Below are 22,766 nucleotides of genomic sequence, written 5' to 3'. Positions count from 1 at the left end.
GACCTCGTGGCGCAATGGTAGCGCGTCTGACTCCAGATCAGAAGGTTGCGTGTTCAAGTCACGTCGGGGTCAGGGTTACCTTTTTTCTTTTTTTTCCCTCCCCACCCCGCACCCCCCAAGTACAGGGGTTGGGAGGAGCGCTGCAGAAGCCCGAATGGGAGAAATCTGGCCTCAGGCGACCCTTGTTCTACTCCCAGCAGGCAGAAAACCCCGCTCTTTTGTCCCCGCATCGCGAATGCAGGGTTTCCGCATGCGACTGCGAGAGGCAGAGGTTGCTTCTGGCGACCGATAGGAGGCGCCGCGGCCAGCGCAGAGTGACCCCCGTCCGCGCGCTGGCGGCCGCCCTGCGCTGCGCTGCGCACCCCCTGCCCATTCAACGCTGGCCCCTGGGGTTACCAGCGCCCATCCTCCTCCCCGCGCCTCCCTCCTCCCCGCGCCTCCCTCCTCCCCTCCCCCAACCACTTGGGCCCTTCGGAACACCGCCTGCGGGAAGATTGAATTCGCCCCTGGGGGGGGGGGTTCTCTCGTCCAGGAAGTGGCCCCTCCGTCCCAAGAAGGACTGAGTGCCTTCTGCAGGTGTCTTCTTGCTCGCCCCGACCGTCTCTTTTTCCCCCTCCGCCCCAAATGTTCCCTCTCATCTGGATTGTTACACCACTTGCAGAAAGCTCTGTGGATTTAGCCATAGCCATAGGCCTGGATATTCACCTCACTATTGTTTGCTAATAGTTATAAACAAAAAAACAAAACCAAAAAAGCGCTACCTATCCACCAGTAGAGAGATGTATAGGGAGAAAAGCAAGTTGCATAAAAATTTCAACACCTACTGTATGTGTTAATGATACATACTTGCTATAAATCCATATTAAAATATGGATGAGGATTTTTCACACCAATTCTAGGATAGTGGTTACCTCTGGGTAATGAGGAAGAAGGGATGGTGGCAGAGTCTCACTTTTTCTCTTTTTTTTAAATAAGCACCACCAGGGGCGCCTGGGTGGCTCAGTAGTTAAAAGCCTTCCGCTCAGGTCATGATCCCAGGGTCGCGGGATCGAGCCCCGCATCCGGCTCCCTGCTCGGCGGGAAGCCTGCTTCTCCCTCTCCCACTCCCCCTGCTTGTGTTCCCTCTCTCGCTGTGTCTCTGTCAAATAAATAAATAAAATCTTTAAATAAATAAATAAGCACCCCCAAAATGTTAACGTTAATTAAATCTGGTTAGAGGGTACATAGAATCTAATATGAAACATGGGTCTCAGGTCAGAATTCACTCTACCAAAACCTCCACCTCAAGAAAGTATTTTTATAATTTCCCAGGTTAGTAGGTTAGTAGGACCCACAGCATGCTGGTGGGAGTAGGGGTACATTCTCCCTAAAAGAAATACACCCTCAAAACAGGCCTTCTAGTTTTAAAGTTCCAGTCAAAATACACTCATATTTTAAAATAAAATCAATTAAGAGAGAAGACCTTTTGTGTAAGAACCAGCAAAATCAGATCCACAGACTTCGGATATGGGGATTCTCAAATACAGAGGGCACAATGGATATGTTTAATCCTTTAAAAATAAAAGAGAGGACTAAAAAATTAACAGAACAAGAGACAATAGGAACGACTCGGTATGTTTTAAAATAACTAGAAAGAAAATTCTAGAAATGAAAGATTTAATATTTGATATTAGAAACACACGGGTGTATTATCCAACAGATTAGACAGAGCCGAAAAAAAATAATTAATGAAATAAAATATCTTGGTGGTTCAAAATATGTTTGTAAATCTTGGCATTCCCTCCAAAAGGTGATGCCTAATTCTCTTTCCCTTGAGTGTGGGTTGAACTTAATGCCTTTCATCTAACAAATAGAAAAAGTAGAAGTTATGGTGTGTGACTTTGGACACTTAGTCATAAAAGAACTGTGGCTTTCTGCCTCTCTCTAGATCACTTGCTCCAGGAAAGCCAGCTACCATGTTGCAAGAGCATTTCTGAAATCCTGCAGAGAGGGTCACTTGATGACGAATTGAAGCCTCCAGGCAACAACCTCATGAGGATTCCCCAGTCAGGCTTCTGGATGACTGCAGCCCCAGCCAATATTTTGACTCCAACTTCATATGAGACCCCAGATCAGAACCAACCAGCTAAGACACACCTGAATTTCTGACCCTCAAAAACTGTGTGAGATAATAAATGTTAAGATGCTAAGGTTTGGGGTTAATTTCCCATGTAGCAATAGATAACTAATACAGAGGTAGAATTAAAGAAATTACACTGAAGGCAAATAAAGAGGCAAAGAGATACAAAATATGGGGGGAAATGAAGCGATACTGTAGATAGAATGAAAATGTCTAATCTTAGCCTAAATGGAGTTCCCTGAGGGAGACAGACCGTAGGGGAGAGGTAGTATTTGGAGAAATGGTAGCTACTAACTTTTCAGAATTGATGGAAGACATGAGTCCTCACTCACAAGAAGCACTCTGTCTCCCAAGTATGATAAGGAAAAAGACAGCCATACCTGTATATAACGTAAGGAAACTGCCCAATATGGGAGTAAAGATTTTTAAAACAACAGGGGATAAAAATTTTTTTAAAAAGCCAATTCTCTACAAAAAAATAAATAAATAAGAGTTGGACTGAAGCCGAATTCTGAGCAGCAACAGTGAAATCCAGAAGTGCACTATTAATTCTAAAGCACTGGGATGCCTGGGCGGCAGAGTCGGTTAAGCATGGGACTTTTGGTTTCAGCACAGGTTGTGATCTCAGGGTGGTGAGATTGAATCCCGTGTCCGGCTTGCACTCAGCATGGGGTCTGCTTGGGTCTCTCTCCCGCCCCAGAATAAATAAATAAATAAATCTATAATTCCAAAGCATTGAAAGAAAACAATTGCCAACCTAGAATTATGTACTTGGGAAGTTATCTTTCAAGAATAGATATATTTTGGGCGCCTGGGTGGCTCAGTCGGTTGAGCGTCTGCCTTCAGCTCAGGTCATGATCCTGGGGCCCTAGGATGGAGACTCACGTCTGTTCCCCGCTCAGTGGGGAGTCTGCTTCTCCCTCTGCCCCTCCCCCTGCTCATGCTCCCTCTCCCTCTCACTCAAATTAATAAGTGAAATCTTAAAAAAATAAAAAAAAAAGAATAGAGATATTTTCAGGTACCTGGCTGGCTCAGTTGGTAGAGAATGCAACTCTTGACCTTGGGGTTGTTAAGTTCGAGCCCCACATCGGGTGTTGAGATGACTTAAAAAATAAAATAAAATAAAATCTTAAAAAAAAAATAGAGATATTTTCAAACAAATGGAACGCCCGGCAGCTCTCCCTGAAGAACTCTCTGAGGGGTATATTTCAGGGAGAAGGAAAACAATCCCAGACGGAAGGTCTGAGAGGCAAGAAGGACCCAGTGAGTAAAGGAAATGGTAAACATGGGGGTTAGCTAATAAACCTTGACCATACAGAAACAAACAAAAAAATAACACAAATGTGTAGATTTGCAAAATAGAACTACAATACTGGACAAGAATAACATGGAAGCCAGAGTCAACATGATCTGGGAGTACAGCCTCTTAAAGTGGTTAAAGTATTTTTTGAAAGGAAAGATATTTATTAACCAGAAACCACGTTAAGTATATTAAAATGTAGGATAATCACTAACCCCAGAGTAGAGGTAAGTGATTGAGTATGCCGACAAAAAAATCAGCTAAAGACATCAAGGTTTAAATAATAAATAGGGCGCCTGGGTGGCTCAGTTGGTTAAGCGACTGCCTTCGGCTCAATTCATGATCCTGGAGTCCCGGGATTGAGTCCCGCATCGGGCTCCCTGCTCAGTGGGGAGTCTGCTTCTCCCTCTGACCCTCCCCCCTCTCATGCTCTCTCTCATTCTCTCTCTCAAATAAAAATAATAATAATAATAAATTAATAAAGTTGGTCCAATGGACGTAGATAGAACTCTGCATACAACAAATAGATAACACTGTTCTTGAGTTCACACAGAGCATTTTATATAAACGCGACCACCTTCTAGACCGTGAAGGAAATCTCAAGAAACTCCAAAGCATTGGTATCATTCAGGTCACTTTCTCTGACCCATTTACCATTAATTTAGAAACCAACAAGGAAAAGCATACTAAAATTAGGATGTTTAAAAATACTTGTAAATTACTTCATAGACCAAAGACAGAACCCAGACACTTAGACAATAGAAGAAAATTGGAGTTATGGACAGTGCAAAGAAGGAGCTAAAATGATCACCATTTGCAGATGATACTATCCCTTAACTGAAAAACCTAAAGGAGTCAGCTGAAAAATTACTAGAAACAAAAAGAGAAGTAAGTAAGATAATGAGGTACAAAATTAATGTACAGAAACCAATAGTTTTTGGGTCACCTGGGTGGCTCAGTCGTTAAGCGTCTGCCTTTGGCTCAGGTCATGATCTCAGGGTCCTGGGATCGAGCCCCGCATCGGGCTCCCTGCTCAGCGGAGAGCCTGCTTTTCTCCCTCTCCCACTCCTCCTGCTTGAGTTCCTTCTCTTGCTTTGTCTTTCTCTGTCAAATAAATATAAAAAATCTTAAAAAAAAATAAAAGAAACCAATCGTTTTTATAAAATCAACCAACAACCAGTTAGGAATAAGGTGAAAGGGGGCAAACGTAGGAACGAAACATTTCACATTCATTTTATATGTTGTTTAGATTTTTGAATATATGAATATATATGAATATGTTATGAATATATTACCTAGTCAAAGAAAAAAAGTTATGAACATCAGTGAGTGTTGTCCTCCTTGAGGATACAGACAGACCTTCCAAGGAACATTGGCACATGGATAGTTTTTAAGGGCAGGGAGTCAGGCATGCACACTGAGGGACCCGGGACAGCTAAAAGGTCAGGCAGAGAGCAGGTTTCTAGAACAAAATCTCTGACCTCAACATCTAAGAGCTCTGGGATGGGATGCCCCTGGCGGTGGCTGGTGTGGGGATGGGTGGAGTAAACAGGGGCTCACTTGGAAGCCCAATACGACCGCATGTGTGAATTCTGTATGTCACCTGCATGACCCACTGTCTCTGACCTTGTCCTAATGTGACTTCTCTCATGGGTGCCCCATTCATTATGTCACCATTCATAGCCCACCTGTGCATCTGACCCAGTATGTGACCTTCCCATGTGACTCCTCTGTGGCCCCCATCCATGTGACCCTCACCCTCTGGCTTCCAACTGAGTTTGGCTGATGTGGAGGACCAACTGGAGGAGGAAAGGAAGAAGTGTGGACATGAATGAAGACCCACCAAATGCGAAAAACAAGGGCCATTTACTCTGAGCTTGCTGTAGGAGGGACTCAGCCACCAGCACCTGTGTTTCGGCCGAGACCCAGAGGCGGGCAGGGGGCAGTGGGAGAGATTTACAGCGGCCTGGGGAAGCTGGAAGCAGGCTAACTAGAACTGGGGTGTCCTATGTGATTGGTCACAGGTGCAGCTTTGCTTTTGTCTGGCTGATCCTAAGTCGGAGGCAGGGACAAAACTCAGGGAAGCTGTTAGTGGTTAATCAAGTTCTGGCCATTTGGGGCTGATTGTTCTAGAGGTCATGTTTGGCTTCCTGGATTATTACCAGAGATGGCAGTCTGACTTCCTACAAGTCCCACTTACAGCCTTCCTGGGCTGGTTACTGTCATGAGAGGTAGATTGTGAGTTGAGAGTTATTATTCCAACATTATTACTATTTTCAAAGCCAGAAACTCCTCGTTAGATCAGCCAGGAAAGGAAGGTCACGTGAGCTCAGCACTTGGACGGGAGAGCATTCTGCTGCCTACCTGCCCGCGTGATTCTGTGCCCTGTGGGCTGTGAAGGGATCATGCTAATCCAAACGGGTTTACCCACAGTGGCAACCACAGGCACCCCGGCTCTGGTCAGGGCCCCCCACCTGCAGGATTTTGACCATGGCTGGAAATGCAGAGACCAGGAAGACAGCGCGGCCGCCTTAGAGATGCAGCTCACCAGCAGAGGGCGCAAGTGGCAAACCCAGGAAAAATTGGGCCGTGAACTTGGAACATCTTTTTCTTCTGACTCAGTGAGTACTTTCGAGCTTTTCTGTTTGAGTACCCCTAAAAGACTTCCCGGAAAACGATGTAACCTGTGCACATTTTCTAGTTGGCACCTAACACTTTTATTATAATTTAAAATCGTTGCAAGAGCCAGCATGTTATAAATAGTAACATGTTAAAATCAGCAGTTACATCATTTTCTAAATAGAGCCCATGAAGTATAAACACCACCACGATTTGATACTATGATGCATTTAAAATAGACAAGAACAAACTCCTATGTACTGGTTAGAAATTTTGCATGTTTCCTTTTTCTCTTTGTATTTCCGTTCCTCCCTCCACAAATTTAGGACAATATATACTTTCATGCTGGATGTCTTTTATTTTACCACCCTGTCATACTTCTCTCCACAAAAACGCAAATATAAATCGAAAATTAAAATGCTTATTTCCTGAGACCTTAGAGGTCTAAGTGTTAACAATTTTTCTTTGGGATTGAATTATCACTATGATTCATATTAGCACAGCGCCCATACAAACAACACAAATGTATTACAAGTTTTGATAACAGAGCTTGAAATTGTCAGATTGCCTCTTTACTTGGCACTTCCGAAGTTTTTACATCCTGGGGCAATGCACCCGAGGGAGAAGGTGGCTTTTCTGGTGACAAAGACTGAACATAGAAAGGGCAAAGACAACCAAAAGGAACACTCAACCCACAGCGCTTTTCTCAGGCAGGGAGGTTGTAACAAGGAAATTGAGTCTGGAAAATCAGTTCCTTAAAACTGACCTTGTCACAGATTCCCTGGGAAAGTCTTCCTGCGTCCTGGGGTGTGCTGTCAAAACCTATTATTCAGAGAATAGAAAAGCCAAATAAGCGCGCTGGTCACTGGACTGGGGGGTCCAGGTGGTGGCCGGCTGAGTGAATGAAGTAGGGGGCAGAGCGCATTGCAAGGTGCTGTCATGATAACGAAATGTCCTTGGCCCAGGGGGGAGCTGGGTCAGAAATCACTTAGCAGGGGCACCTGGGTGGCTCAGTCGGTTAAGCGTCTGTCTTCAGCTCAGGTCATGGTCCCAGGGTCCTCGGATCGAGCCCCACGTTGGGCTCCCTGCTCAGTGTGTGGGGGTGGTCTGCTTCTCCCTCTCCCTCTGCCACTCCCCCCTGCTTCTGCTCTGTCAAATAAATAAATAAAATCTTTAAAAAAAAAGAAATCATGGATCAAAGTCAACCCAGAGGAAGCCTCAGGACAGACTCACAGACAGGATCTGTGCAAAGGGATGAAAAGTAATTTTCCCAGATGACGTCATTACTTTACAACTAGGAATAGCACAGCAAGCAGGTGCTATATCTGTTTTAAATGTTTTATATTATTTTTAAGAGTTTATATTACAGGGGCGCCTGGGTGGCTCAGTCAGTTGAGCGGCTGCCTTCGGCTCAGGTCATGATCCCAGGGTCCTGGGATCGAGTCCCGCATCGGGCTCCCTGCTCTGCGGGGAGCCTGCTTCTCCCTCTCTCTCTGCCTACTTGTGTTCTCTATCTCTCTGTCAAATAAATAAATAAAATTAAAAAATAAATAAATAAAATAGTAAAAAAAAAAAAAAGAGTTTATATTACATATTATAAGCATCACATGCATCTATATTCTATCTAACGGCCTTACTTTGCTCACTGAAATAGTTTACAACTCTTCAAATTCCATTTTTAGCAAGTCCTATAAACAGAATTTTAAGGTGAGAAAATGAAAATATTTGAAACTCACTTGTTGGTTTTTTGTTTTTTTTTTACTTTGGAAAAATAGGGATAGTTCGTGATTGAATGGAGCTTGAATCTCTTGCTTTTTTTATCATACATGATGTCTGGTCTCTGATATTTTAAAATAGATGAAATGCGTGTTTCTTAGTGGAAAGGCTAAACTTTGAAGTTAAACATATTTACATTCGAATCCTAGTTTGGCCAGTTGCTTTTTTATGAGCCTTAGTTTCTTTCTTCTTTTTTTTAAAGATTTTATTTATTTATTTGAGAGAAAGAGAGAGCACAAGCAGGGGGAGCAGCAGAAGGAGAGGGAGAAGCAGGTTCCCCGCTGAGTGGGGAGCCCGATGTGGGGCTCGATCCCAGGACCCTGGGATCATGACCTGAGCTGAAGGCAGACACTTAACCAACTGAGCCACCCAGGTGCCCCTGTCCAATGGGCTGAATGCAAGGATTTTACTGGCTACTTGTTACAACTCTTCTAGCTCTCTCCAACTTTGCTGCTCCCATGTTTTCCTCTGACCTAAATTAAATAGATTTGAGGCACTTTAGAGAACAAAACTCCTGGAATCACTATTAATGTAGAAATTTCATAGACTCTTGGGTTGAGGCTGCTCCTGACAAGAGGGAGATGAAGGGTACCTTTTCTGAATCCCCACATCTGAAAATATGGGGTTTGTTTTTGTTGCTTTGTGCCTGGGGACAGCCGGCTTACACAGTGCATTTACTGGGTATTCCTGTCTCTCAATTATCTGATATTAAATTATGACCTTCTATTTTTCCGCTGTCTCTGGAATCAGGCAGAAGTCATTTCCAGTCCCCTTTCTGCCGCTTAGTAACCGCTTACCCTCAGGCAAGTTACTTAGCCATTCAAACCCTAAAGGAGCCCCTCTGAAGAAGCTAAAAACCCCTCTGGGATTGCTGTGAAGATTAGAAGATTATGGATGAAAGCACTTAGCATAGCCCTGGAATATGGCAGTGGCTAATTCTATTATAAAAAAAAAATGTCATTATGTCAAATTATGAGTAATGACATGACATTTTTATGATTGTTGTATTAGTCAGCTTGGGCTGCCGTAACAAAATACCATAGACTGGGAGCCTTAAACAACAGAAATTTATTTTCTCACAGTTCTGGATGCCGGAAGTCCCAGATCAAGGTGCCGGGTGGCTCAGTTCCTGCTGAGGACCCTCTTTGAGGCTCTTAGATGGCTGCCATCTTGCTCTGTCTTTTCACATGGACTTTTCTCTAATGCAGGCGGTCTCCTTATTAGGGCACCAGTCTCATCGGATTAGGACCCCACCTTTATGACCTCAATTACATCCTAAAAGCCCTACCTCCAAATATAGTCACATTGGGGGTTAGAGCTTCAACATGGGAGTTTTGGTGGGGACACAATTCAGTTGTCATTGTTATTAATATTCTTGGGGGCAGGGGCACCAGGGTCGCTCAGTGGGTTAAGCATGGTTAACCTTCGGCTCAGGTCATGATCTCAGGGTCCTGGGATCGAGCCCCACAACTGGCTTCATGCTCAGCCTGCTTCTCCCTCTGCCTGCCCCTCCCCCTGCTTGTGTGCTCTCTCTGACGAGTAAATAAATAAAATCTTTAAAAAAATAAAAAAAGAGGGTGCCTGGGTGGCTCAGTCGTTAAGTGTCTGCCTTCGACTCAGGTCATGATCCCAGGGTCCTGGGATCGAGCCCCACATCGGGCTCCCTGCTCAGCGGGAAGCATGCTTCTCCCTCTCCCACTCCCCCTGCTTGTGTTCCCTCTCTCGCTGTGTCTCCCTCTGTCAAATAAATAAAAAAAACTTTAAAAAAAAAAGAATTTGAGGGTCTTTGTGATTCTTACAAACATGGTCCCTTAGATGAATGACTCCAAGTTGCTATTTGTAGCTGCATAGAACTTTCTGGACTGGAGGGATGAAGGGCAGGATAGTCATCTATCTTTGATGTTGTGTTTTAACCCTCTTTTAAACTTCTTCCAAGCCAGTGCAAATGCCTGCTGCCCTTGGCTTTCTTTAACCAAGTGCTAAAAATCCAAAGGGTGTGGCATTGTATGCTATATGGGAAAGTATCATCTTCCCTTCTTTTGTAGAATTTTAGTTCCCTTAAGACCTAAATTCTTGACCTTTAAAGTCCTCAAATTCATCAGAAGAAATTAAGAGAAGAAGAAGCAACTCAGAGAATAGTGGTACATACTTGTAATATGGATTTATATTTAAAATATATGAGGAACTCTTATAATCTGTAAGAAAAATAGGCAACGTTTAGCAGACCCAATAGAAAGATACAGAAAAGATGATGAAAAAGAAGATGCTTGGGCCGCCTGGGTGGTTCAGTTGGTTAAGCATCTGCCTTTGGCTCAGGTCATCCCAGGGTCCTGGGATCGAGCCCCGCATCGGGCTCCAGGGATCCTGCTTCTCCCTCTGCTTGCCGTTCCCCCTGCTTTTGCCGTCTCTCTCTGACAAATAAATAAAATCTTAAAAAAAAAAAAAAAAAAAGATGCTCAAGTGGCCAAAAAATATGTGAAAAGATGACAAATCTCAATCCTTAGGGGAATGGAAATTAAAAGCAAAATATACTACCACTACACACACACACCGAGATGGCCAAAATGAGAAATTCCACACATTGGTGAGGAAGTGCAGCAAATGGAAATGTCCTGCCCTGCCCGGGGGCATTTTCCAACAGTGGATTAGTATATAGTCGTGAGAATGAGCCAACTACCGCTACACACCTGAGCACGGATGAAGCTCACCGCTGAGATAATGGTGGATGAAAGAAGTCGGACACAAAATATGCGTGCTATCTAAATTCTTTTTACATCAGTAGAAAAGAGTGCATCTGTGCTTGTATTCATTTTCCAGGATTTTCATGACTTATCTCTGCACATTCGATGACTTTTTTATTTATTTATTTGCTAGAGAGAGAGCGAGAGCACAAGCAGGGGGCACAGCAGGCTGAGGGAGAAGTAGGCTCCCCGCTGAGCAAGAAGCCCGATGTGGGGCTCGATCCCAGGATCCTGGGATCATGACCTGAGCCGAAGGCAGACACTTAACAACTGAGCCACCCAGGCGCCCCCCTTGATGACTTTTTTTTTTAAGATTTTTTATTTATTTATTCATGAGAGACAGAGAGAGAGAGAGTGAGTGAAGCAGAGGGAGAAGCAGGCTCCCCGCTGAGCAGGGAGCCCGATGCGGGACTCGATCCCAGGACCCTGGGAAAATGACCTGAGCCGAAGGCAGACGCTTAACCATCTGAGCCACCCAGGCGCTGCCCCCCTTGATGACTCTCAGCAGAAGGAATTCATTCTCTCACAGTCGGGAAGCCAGAAGTCCAAAGTCAAGATGTTGGCTTTGTTCCCTCCAAAGGCTTTAGGGGAGAATCCATTGTTACCCCTTCCGGCTTCTGGTGGCTCTAGGTGTTTCTTGCCCATGCCCATCTCACTTCAGTCCCCACCTCTGTCTCCCCATGCCGTTCTCCATGTGTGTCTTTTCCTCTTCTGTCTCCTGTAAGGACACTTGTCATTAGACCTAGGGCCCATCCGGGTAATCCAGGATGAGCTCTTCTCCAGATGGCTAATTTAATGACATCTGCGAAGAGCTTTCCAAATAAGGTCACATTCGTGGGTTCTAGGGATTAGGACATGGATTCACCTTTTGCGGAGTGTGGGGGAGACACAGTTCAACCCGCTAACATGCAGCTAAAAGCCGAGATAGTGGATTCATTTGGGGAGATTAGTGACTAGAAGGCCACAAGGGGGCTTTGAGGGGCTTGGTAATGTTTTGTCTTTAATCTGGCTATGGGTTACGTAGGTGTGTTCACTCTGCAAAAATTCACCAGGCTGGACAACCATGATCTGTGCACTTTTATTTATGTATATTGAGCTACAGTGATTCTTTTTTTCAAAAGAATTCATCAAAGGGGTTGGTAAAGATTGTCCACTCTTCGCCAATTTTCCCAGCCTCCTAATGAAGGGAGTTTGGGATTCTCTGAACAGACTATACCCAGCGATACATCACTGGTTCCAGACACCTCAACTTTTGTAGGATGTGGGGGCTTCAGTAGAAAGGGGGTCAATGACAGATCACACACCCCAGAAGAAACTACAGAATTTTTTTTTTTTTTGGAACAGAAAAGATATGGGAGAAACAGTATCCTTGGCTCAGATCATTCCAGAACTATCATGTGGGAAGCAGAGAAGTCACACATAGTGTGAAAGCAGAAGTAGGACTGGCGGGTGGGGATTTTATATTATGTCTCAACATAATGAAGAGCCTCCTTCTTCTGGGGTACACTAAGCAGAATAGTGGCCCCCAAAGAAGTCCACGTCTTAATCCCCAGAATCTGTGAATAGGTTATATCACATGGCCAAGGGGAATTAAGGATGCAGGTGGAGAGTGATGTGATTTGACAAGGACTCAATCTGTGTTACTAGCTTTGGAAAATGGAGGAAAAAGCCTAGAGCCAGGGAACATGGGCAGCTTCCTGAAGCTAAGAAGGGCGAGGAAATGGATTCTCTCCTGAGGCTTCCCAAGAGGAATGGAGCTGGGCCAACACCTTGATTGTAGTCCCGTGGGACGTACTTTGGACCTCTGACCTCCAGAACTGTGAGATAATACATCGGTGTTGTTTAAACCACTAAGTTTGTGGCAACTGGTTTCAGCAGCCCCAGGAAACTGATACAAATCATGAGGTCCATCACCGAAGGTGTTCAGAGGAAGACAGGACAGTTTGCCGTGATAGTCATAAAGGGTACACAGAGCCATCTAGAGAATCTCGAAAACTCCTTATATCTTGGAGAGGAGGAGGGTGGCTCATATTTGCATCCTTCAGCAGAGTTCGTGGTGCGCTTTTATACACATTTTATCCTTTGATCCTCTCAATAAGTTTGTGGAAATAGAAGGGCATCTGGCTGGCTCAGTTGGTAGAGCATGCAACGCTTGATCTCGGGGGTCGTGAGTTCGAGCCCCACGTTGGGGGTGGAGATTACATTAAAAAAATCTAAAAAAAAAAAAAGTTTATGGGAATAGACCGAGTAGGAATTATTCTTATCATTTAGTGGCAAGAATGTTAAAATTCAAGGTGAGGTGGCCACTCTGTGGTCACACAGCCAGGAAATGGCAGCAGCAAGGCTAGAACCCAGGTCTCCTGATTTACAGGTGGGTGGCTCTTTCCACTCAATGATGCTGCTGCTTCCAGAATCCAGAGGTTTCCTTTGGTGGGGAACTGAATGGGCTTGGGTCACGCTGTCCCAGAGAAGGACCTAGGGTGTCCCCTTTTAGCCTCCAGATCCAGCCCCAGTCTGGTGCTGCCCTGCCCCCACCCCGGGCAGCCCTGAGTCAATGAGCTCCTGACCAGTTTGGGGGCTTGAGCTCCTTCGTGGTGGAGCAAGGCCTGGCCCTCCTAGTGACCAACATCCTGAGATCACTGTGGCAGCAACCAGCACAGGTGTTGACCTCTGGCCTTGCCTGGAGTTCGCTTATCTTGATCGTAAGGAATTGCGGCCACACCTTTGTACGATGGCTAACTGGGTCTAAAATCCCAGGGTGCTACATCAGGTCACAGCAAGGTGTGAGCTGGTGGGGCTGGCAGGCATTCGCATCCAGGTGTATGTGGGCATATCTGAGTACTCCAACCCCAAGGGGAGTGGAGTTCCATCCTCTTCTCTCTCGGGCAGGGACACGGGCTTCCGCTGAGCACGCATGTCAGACGCTCGCCTTCAGTAGCCCGCTCTGCACCCATTCCTCCCCTATTCTATGCTAGAGGAGCCACAGGGCTTTTTTTTTTTTTTTAATTTTTTTATTGTTATGTTAATCCCCATACATTACATCATTAGTTTTAGATATAGTGTTCCATGATTCATTGTTTGTGCATAACACCCAGTGCTCCATGCAGAACGTGCCCTCCTCAATACCCATCACCAGGCTAACCCATCCTCCCACCCCCCTCCCCGAGCCACAGGGCTTTTAATGGATCATTTCCCACCCCTCTTTCTCGACCATGGCCTATACTCATCCTGTTTCAAGGGGTGGCCCCTGGTTAGCCTTAATCAATCACCAAGTCTTGTTCTCCCAACTTACCACAAAGGCCTTTCTGAAGATCGTATCGGGAAGGGTGTCGGCTTTCCCACTCTAGGCAAGATGAGGTTCTACCACTTAAGTTTTACTTTTAAGATGATAAGGTTGGAGAGTTTGGGGACATCCGGGTTGCTAGAGTTTTGTGTACATGTGGACTGGAATTATCTTTTTTTTTTAAAGATTTTATTTATTTATTCATGAGAGACAGAGAGAGAGAGACAGAGGGAGAAGGAGGCTCCCCAAGGAGCAGGGAGCCCGACGTGGGACTCGATCCCAGGACCCCGGGATCGTGACCTGAGCTGAAGGCAGACGCCCAACCATCTGAGCCACCCAGGCGCCCAGACTGGAATTATCTTGATGTTGCCACTTTGCAGAGTTTATGCTTGCCCTGGGAGGCAACCACCTTCCCCTCTTCTTTAAGTGCCGAGCCATAGGAGTACCCCCGTGGTGTAAAATACATTCAAAGCTACTTCAATGCTTCATAGATGCTTACGACTCAAAGCTCAGATACACAAAATAGCGCCCAAATTGGCTAAAGAGTGTGTTCGCCTTTACAAAACCCACCAAAAACGGTGAGGGGACATCGTGAAAAGCACAGGAGACTTGGAATCAGAGGCCTCAGAGTTTGTGAGAATTTGGGGCACGTTACTCTATTGGTAGTGGTTTACTAGTCAGTGAAGGCCATTTTGCTGAGCTGAAGAAGCGTATGAATAAAGGGTCCAACAAGGTCAGGAGAAGTTAAAGGAAGACCTGATCTCAGACAAATTCTAGTGAAATATCAAAATTCCAAGGATAGGGGCGCCTGGGTGGCTCAGTCGTTAAGTGTCTGCCTTCAGCTCAGGTCATGGTCCCAGGGTCCTGGGATTGAGCCCTGCATCGGGCTCCCTGCTCAGCGGGAAGCCTGCTTCTCCCTCTCCCACTCCCCCTGCTTGTGTTCCCTCTCTTGCTGTGTCTCTGTCAAATAAATAAAATCTTAAAAAAAAAAAAAATCCCAAGGATAAAGTCAAGATTGGCCATATAAGAAGGAAGAAGAAGAAAAAAGCTTTTTTTCTTTCTTTGAGAGAGAGAGAAAGAGTGGGGGTGGGGGAGGGGCAGAGGGGGAGAGAGAGAGAGGGAGAAGCAGACTCCCTGATGAGCAAGGAGGGCAATGTGGGACTCGATTCCAGGACCTGGAGATCATGACCGGAGCCGACGGCAGACGCCCAACCGACTGAGCCACCCAGGCGCCCCAGAAAAGAGCTTTCTGTATCAGTATCAGTTAGGCTGCTTTCCTCAGTGTGATAGGTACAGTCATCCAGACTGGACCAGAGTTAGACATGGAGGAGGAGCCCGACGGAGGGAGGGCTCAGGCATACCCGGCAGGGCTTCTAGATTTCACGTTCTTTGGGGAAGCAGCTTTAACTGCTGACTGACTGCTAACGTGGTGAGTGAGTGCGTACGTGACATCTGGCAGGAAGGAGCAAATTCCAGACCAAACACTTTGGACCCTGAGCTAAGCCAAGCCAAACCCCAAACCCACTCTGTCAAGTTCTGGCTCCCCAAATTAATGAGACCTGAGTCCTATAAGTTGTTTCCTCCCTGACCTAAAGTCCTTCTCCTCAACTTCTGTAATGCCGACACCTGAAGGCATGTCACCAACTTTATGGATATGATTTTCATGTGAAAAAAAAATGTGTGTCATGGACAGACTTGGTAACCGTAGAGATCTTGACTTTTTCTCCTCTTCAAATACCTGTAGTGTTTCCTTATTTGGCAATCTATCCTCTCAGATCTGATCTTGGAACAGTTTTGCAGATAACATTCTTCTCTTGTCTAAAATGCATCTATTTCCAGGTCTCCCTGTCACCTCTGAAGGGTCCACTGAGAACCTGGAGGTGTTTACCCACCAGAGCTAAGAAAACTGCACTTCCGAGCGTGGGGCATCCTGATTGGGTGGGGGCTGGTGGTGTAGGCAGTGAAAGAATTTACTCAAGGCAGAGCAAGAGAGAGAGAGAAGTTTATTGAATACGCTGCAAGGGAGCAGCGGGAGGGGCAGCAAAGCAGAGACTGTCTGCCACGAGGCGGTGGTGAGGGGCTATAGTTATAGGGTGGAGTGAGGGAGTATAGGAACCTAGGGAGTTTTTCCTTTTTTGGTAATCTTAAGAACTGTGCCTGGTTGTAACTGGTCAGCTAGGGTCTGTGGCCATTTTGAGGGGGGTCGCTTAGTGATCCTGTTTGCATTCAGCTCAGTGGTCACTGTGGCCCTTTGGCCTTGCTCAAGTTTCCTTTGCTCAAGCCTGTTGCCTGAACTCGGCCTCTACCTGACGGGCAGTTTGCCCTGGCCCAGCCCAGCCTGAATTTCATGAAGCAATAAAGCTTGGCTCTCACCGACCCTGTGTTTTCTGTGTGTATCCTGGCTCTGTTTCTGTCCCAGGTTATATCTGGTTCTTGGCCAAGTCTGGTTTTGGTCTGGTTCCGACCCTCCTACAGCGACTTACATCCCCATGGCAGGGGGTGGGGGAGAGTATGGTCGGACCATTTGGTGAGCATCGTCAGATGGCAGACAACAGGAATTCTGGTCATTAGTTTATTTCTTCCTTTATCACGGGGATTCTGATAGCTCCTGGGAAGCCGAGTTTTATTTTTTTGTTCATTTACCAGGATGAGCTCAAATCACTTAATAGGAAAAGTAGTTTTTTCCTCCCTGGGATGGAGAGAGGTTGTATGGTAGAGCGGCAGCAACACGAGCCAGTTAGTGTTAAGGTTCTGTGTTTTGCTTAGGGACCTGTGGGTGAAGTGAATAAAACAGGTGGTTTGTTCTCTTTCTGTGTGTGTACATTTATAAGAAGCCTTCTGCATCCAATTCCAGTGTGTGTGTGTGTGTGTGTGTGTGTGTGTGTGTGTGTCTCAAAGGGGTGGTTCCCCACACCACCAAACAGTTCTTAGACACTAGCAGGGCATTCTACAATTCAAGTGAATTCTGATACCACCTGGAGATAGGATCAGATCCCACAGGTAAAGAACTCAGTCCTATAAAGCTGTCCCCTCACCCCCCCCCACAGTCCCCCCCTTGCCACTTCAGATGCCAATCACAAGTCCAGATTGTTGGGGTGCCTGGGTGGCTCAGTCGTTAAGCGTCTGCCTTCGGCTCAGGTCATGATCCCAGGGTCCTGGGATCGAGCCCCGCATCGGGCTCCCTGCTCAGTGGAAAGCCTGCTTCTCCCTCTCCCACTCCCCCTACTTGTGTTCTCTCTCTCGCTGTGTCTCTCTCTGTCAGATAAATAAATAAAATCTTTAAAAAAAAAAAAAAAAAAAACAAGTCCAGATTGTCACCTGTGCTTTTGACCAACAGGCTATAGATTGGAGGTACCCATGACCCCCACCTTAGATTCAATTAATTTGCTAGAGCAGCTCACAGAACTCAGAGAAACAGTTTACTTACTAGATGACTGGTTCGTTACAAAAGGATGTAACTCAGGAACAGCCTGATGGGAGAGATGCACAGGGCAAGGTATGTGGGAAGGGTGGGGAGCTTCCATGTTCTCCAAGGGCCTCTGTCCCCAAATATCCACTGGTTCACCAACCCAGCAGCTCTCTAAACCCCATCCTTTTGCCATTTTACAGAGGCTACATTAAGTAGGCATGATTAATTAAATCATTACCATTGGTGATTGAACTCAACCTGGATCCAACCCTTCTCCCCTTCCTGGAGGTTGCAGGTGAACCCAAAAGCTCCAACCCTCTAATCATAGTTGGCTCAACTAGCAAACAGCCCTCACCCTTAGGTGAGGTCCAGAAGTCACTATGAATGGAACAAAAGGCATCTTGATTGCTCTTATCACTTAGGAGATTCCAATGGTTTTGGGAGCTCTGTGCCAGAAATGGGATGAAGAAATACAGGATCCGTATCTTATTATAAATCACAACATCACAAGCCTTTCCCCTCTTGCAAATGAGAGTAACTTACCTTTCACAATGATCTGTTTATAATCTCTCTGGAGCTAGTGCTCTCTCGCTCTCTGAGTCTTTCGTATCTGTGACCCCCTTGGCTTTACCCTTCTCCAGTATTGGCTTCATCCTTGGGCTGCAGCATAATGGCTGGACTTGTAGGCATCACAACTAGATATAGCAACACCTGAAGGGGAAAATAAGGGCCTTTTCCTTCTAGGAAAGAAGGATATCTTTCCCAGAAACTTGCATCAGATTCTCTGTCATGTTTCATGGCCAGGATTGAGGCATGTGTGTCCGTTTCCAAGACAGAGCCCTGACAAGGAAGATGAGATTACCATGACTAGCGAAGACGAATCTTTTGGAGTGAAAAGAATATTGGAAAATTAGCCACAGCGATCGCCATGGTTTCCTACAATAAAAAGAATCTGAGTGGCTTTGGACTTTTCGGCTGTAACACACAATGCTAGAAGCAATGGAGTAGCTCTAATTGTGAACAGAAGAAAACGAGGGTGGCGTGCAAGGGTTTATAAAGGATACATTGCATATCCTTTCTAAAACGTGGTGATTTAAGAAAATACCCCCTATATAATGAAGAGTTCATCAGAATAAAGAATACAGGAAAACCAAAGACATGTTGAGAACATGGTGAGTGTGGTATGCAGAATAATGTCCCCCAAAGATGTCCACACCCTAACCCCTGGAACCTCTGAGAATTACATTACAATTATACAATGCTTAAGAATACTATAAGAAAAAGCCTATCAATAAGGTCCATTTCTTGGCTGCCTACCATTCCCTGGATCGAATTGTCTAGTTTTTGCTGTGTATTGTTTTAAACTGATGATCAACTGACAGAATGACTTCTTGCCCCATTACTTTCCTTTTCCGGAAAAAAAAATATGTTTTTTCATATCTTTGCCTCTTTATACTCCTAAATGCTTTTTGAGTGACTTAAAAAATTTTTTAAGCATGAAATATATTGCAGTCGGGGCGCCTAGGTGGCTCAGTCGTTCAGTGTCTGCCTTCGGCTCAGGTCATGATCCCAGGGTCCTGGGATCGAGCCCCGCATCCGGCTCCCTGCTCAGAGGGGAGCCTGCTTCTCCTTCTCCCACTCCCCCTGCTTGTGTTCCCTCTCTCGCTATCTCTCTCTGTCAAATAAATGGATAAAATCTAAAAAAAAAAAAAAAAAAAAGAAATATATTGCAGTGTACTAAAACCTGATACTTGGAAAAGACCGGTCTTCTTCAGGAACATCACGTGTCTCTAACTGATTCAAGTCTTTTCTAAAATTCCCAAAGACACGTCCTGTCTATTTCATATTAAGACCATTCTTTTTTTTCTTTTTAAAGATTTTATTTATTTGGGGCACCTGGGTGGTTCAGTGGGTTAAGCGTCTGCCTTCGGCTCAGGTCATGATCCCAGGGTCCTGGAATCGAGGCCCGCATCGGGCTCCCTGCTCTGCGGGAAGTCTGCTTCTCCCTCTCTCACTCCCTCTGCTTGTGTTCCCTCTCTCTGTCCTCGAGAGAGGGAACACAATGCCAGGCAAAAGGACTTTGCGGACGGGATTAATTTAAGGATCCTGTATGCAAAGATCATCCTGGATTATAAAGTGGGCCCAGTGTAATCTCAAAGGTCCTATCAAGAGGAGAGCAAGAGGGTAAAAAATCAGAAAGAGGCAATGTGTTGGTGAAGCAGAGGTTGGAACAATGAACTTCAAAGATGGAGGAAGGAGCCATGAGCCAAGAAGTGTGGGCAGCCAATAGATGCTGGAAAAGGCAAGAAAATGGATTTCCCCCTAGAGCCTCCAGCAGCATTGCAGCCCTGCTCACATCTTGATCTTATCCCCACAAAACCCATTTCAGACTTACGACCTCTGCAAAATAAAGTTTTTGAAAGAGGACTCCACCAATCTCCATTTTGACCTCAAACATTCTAACTGATTAAGTTCTTCTTTCCAGCTTATCTCTTACCTCCAGCAAAAGACCCTGTGGGCAAATCATCCTGTGCTGGGAACCGAACTAACTACCCTGTTAAGCAATCAGCAACTGCCCTGAGCCAGCAGGACCCCTCCCGCAGGTGACAATGATCTACCTGATCTTTATTGCCCACCTGCGGGGACCCACCGACCTTTGTCCCGCATTTTCCTTATGTAAACCTGGAAGTATTTTCAGCACTTCGGAGGCAGTCTGAGACTGTTCATGGTCTTCCCCGGTGTTGGTCTCACTGACATAAATTCCTGTCCTGTTTCACCACCACTGTCTCTCCGCCTTTGGATTTTGTCAGCAGTAAGTGGCCGAACCTGGTCTGTTTGGGAGCCCCGGAGCCAGGTGCTCTTGAACCCTCGGACCCCAGCTACATTCTCTTGTTTCAAGCCACTAAGTTTGTGGTCTTTTGCTACAGCCACAATCCACGAACATTTATCATTGGCTGAAATTGATTCAAGAAGAGGTAGAAAATCCGAATAGACCAGCGACCTCGTAAGAAATAGAAACTTGCCCCCTTTTTTCTTTTTTTTCTTATGTTCAGACAAAATATAGCTCCTAAAAGGCATCAGCCGGTCTTCTAGATGAATGCCTTCAAACCTTCAAAGAAAAGATAATTCTGTTTATTTATTTGACAAAAAGAGAGCGCGAGCACAAGCAGGGGGAGTGGGAGAGGGAGAAGCAGGCTTCCCACTGAGCAGGGAGCCCGACACGGGGCTCGATCCCAGGACCCTGGGATCATGACCTGAGCCGAAGGCAGACGCTTAACGACTGAGCCACCTAGGCGCCCCAAGAACAGATAATTCTTATGATATTTTAATACTTACAGAGCATTAAAAAGAGAAAGCTTCACAACTGATTCTACAAGGTTATAAATGGTGTTGATAGCCTAAGTTGGACAAAGACAGTGAACACAGATACAAAAGAGTCTAACCTATGCACACAGATCTAAAAAATCCCAAATAAAACACTCGTAATGAATTCAGCACCATACACCAAAGATACTACGTCATAATCAAAGGAAGTTTATTCCAGGAACCAGTGATGGTTAATCATTAGGGAACCTAGGAAGAACTTACATTAAAATCCTAAAAGAAGAGGGATGCCTGGGTGGCTCAGTCAGTTAACCATCTGCCTTCGGCTCAGGTCATGATCCTGGGGACCTGGGATCAAGTCCCGAATTGGGCTCCTTGCTCAGCGGGGAGCCTGCTTCTCCCTCTGCCTTCCGCTTCTCCTGCTTGTGCGCTCTCTCTCTGGCAAATAAATAAATAAAATCTTAAAAAAAAGAAAAAAAATCCTAAAAGAAGAAAATGTGATTCCTTCAGTGAATACTGGGACAAAAAGCAGATAAAAGTAATTTCAATACATGATTTAAAAAAAAATCTCTTTTTTTTTATTTATTTATTTGACAGAGAGAGACACAGCGAGAGAGGGAACACAAGCAGGGGGAGTGGGAGAAGGAGAAGCAGGCTTCCCGCGGAGCAGAGAGCCCGATGTGGGGCTCGATCCCAGGACGCTGGGATCATGACCTGAGCCGAAGGCAGACGCTTAACGACTGAGCCACCCAGGCGCCCCTAAAAAAAAAATCTCTTATCAAGAGACACGTATGATCATAATAATGACGATTTGTCATATGTCACCAGCAAACTCAATACATTACTCATCTAGGGGAATCAGAAATGAATCGAGGGGCGCCTGGGTGGCTCAGTCGTTAAGCGTCTGCCTTCGGCTCAGGTCATGATCCCAGGGTCCTGGGATCGAGCCCCGCATCGGGCTCCCTGCTCCGCGGGAAGCCTGCTTCTCCCTCTCCCACTCCCTCTGCTTGTGTTCCCTCTCTCACTGTGTCTCTCTCTGTCAAATAAATAAAATCTTAAAAAAAAAAAAAAGAAATGAATCGAAGTAGGAATATGATTAACCTAGAAGACTCAGTATCTTAATGAGGTACATTCTTTCTGAATAAATCTGCAGATATAATGCAATGTCAGTCAAAATCCCAGCACTGTCTAAGGTAAGTATGCTTTTCCACAACCGTTCATGAAGTAATCCTTTACTTCTTCATGGACTCCAGTGGCTCTTCATAAATATGACTTTTTAATATAAGAAAAAGCTCATCAATAAGGTCCATTTCTTGGCTGCTTACCATTCCCTGGATCAAGTTGTCTAATCTTTGCTGTGTATTATTTTAAACTGATGATCAACTGACAGAACGACTTCTCTCCCCATTACTTTCCTTTTCCAGAAAAAAATATATTTTTTCATAAAAAAAAAAACAGGGAGGAAACTTACGTATGTAGGTTTCATATGTAGGCTTACGTCATAATTCCAGGGTCCTGGAATCGAGTCCCGCATCGGGCTCCTTGCTCAGCAGGGGGCCTGCTTCTCCCTCTGCCTGCCGCTCACCCTGCTTGTGCTCTCTCTCACCAATAAATAAAATGTTAAAAAAAAAAAAAAAGAATGTGACCTTATTTGAAAAGGGGGTCTTTGCAGATGTGATGAAGTTAGGATGAGGTCATAGTTAGAATGAGTCCTGATCCCATGATTGGTGTCCTTATAATAAAAAAGAGACATAGAGGTATACACACAGGGAATGCCATGTGGTGGCAGAGACAGAGATTGGAATTATGTTGCCACAAAACAAGGAATGCCAAAGATTGCAGGCAACCAGCAGAAGCTAGGAGGGAAGCATGGAAGAGATTCTCCCTCTGAGCCCTCAACAGGGAACCAACCCTTCCAAGTCCTTGATTTTATTTTATTTTTAAAGGGCGCCTGGGTGGCTCAGATGGTTAAGCGTCTGCCTTCAGCTTCGGCTCACGTCATGATCCCAGGGTCCTGGGATCGAGTCCTGCATCGGGCTCCCTGCTCTTTAAAGAAAAATTTTTATTTATTTATTTGAGAGAGAGAGCAAGTGGGGAGAGGGGCAGAGGGAGAGAGAGAATCTCAAGCTGACTCCGTGCTCAGCATGGAGCCTGACATGGGACTTGATCCCAGGACCCTGAAATCAAGAGTAGGA

The 22,766-nt window shown here is 45.4% G+C and overlaps 1 protein-coding gene and 1 non-coding gene across 2 annotated transcripts in view; both read left to right on the top strand.

The window, feature by feature from the left end:
* TRNAW-CCA (transfer RNA tryptophan (anticodon CCA)) lies at nt 1–72 on the top strand. Its single transcript has one exon. It is a non-coding gene; the product is annotated as a tRNA-Trp (tRNA).
* A 5,694-nt stretch (nt 73–5,766) lies between these two features.
* Nucleotides 5,767–22,766, top strand: part of LOC118523718 (multidrug and toxin extrusion protein 1-like) — a 54,970-nt gene continuing 37,970 nt past the window's right edge. Inside the window, exon 1 of the mRNA XM_078066361.1 lies at nt 5,767–6,040. Coding sequence (XP_077922487.1) covers nt 5,825–6,040 — 216 coding nt within the window. The 5' untranslated portion in view covers nt 5,767–5,824. The remainder of the gene's footprint in view (nt 6,041–22,766) is intronic.

Source organism: Halichoerus grypus, chromosome 2 (assembly GCF_964656455.1).
Source record: "Halichoerus grypus chromosome 2, mHalGry1.hap1.1, whole genome shotgun sequence".
NCBI classification, from domain to species: domain Eukaryota; kingdom Metazoa; phylum Chordata; class Mammalia; order Carnivora; family Phocidae; genus Halichoerus; species Halichoerus grypus.
Note: the sequence above shows the minus strand (reverse complement) of the source record. Positions and strands in the feature narration are given on the sequence as shown.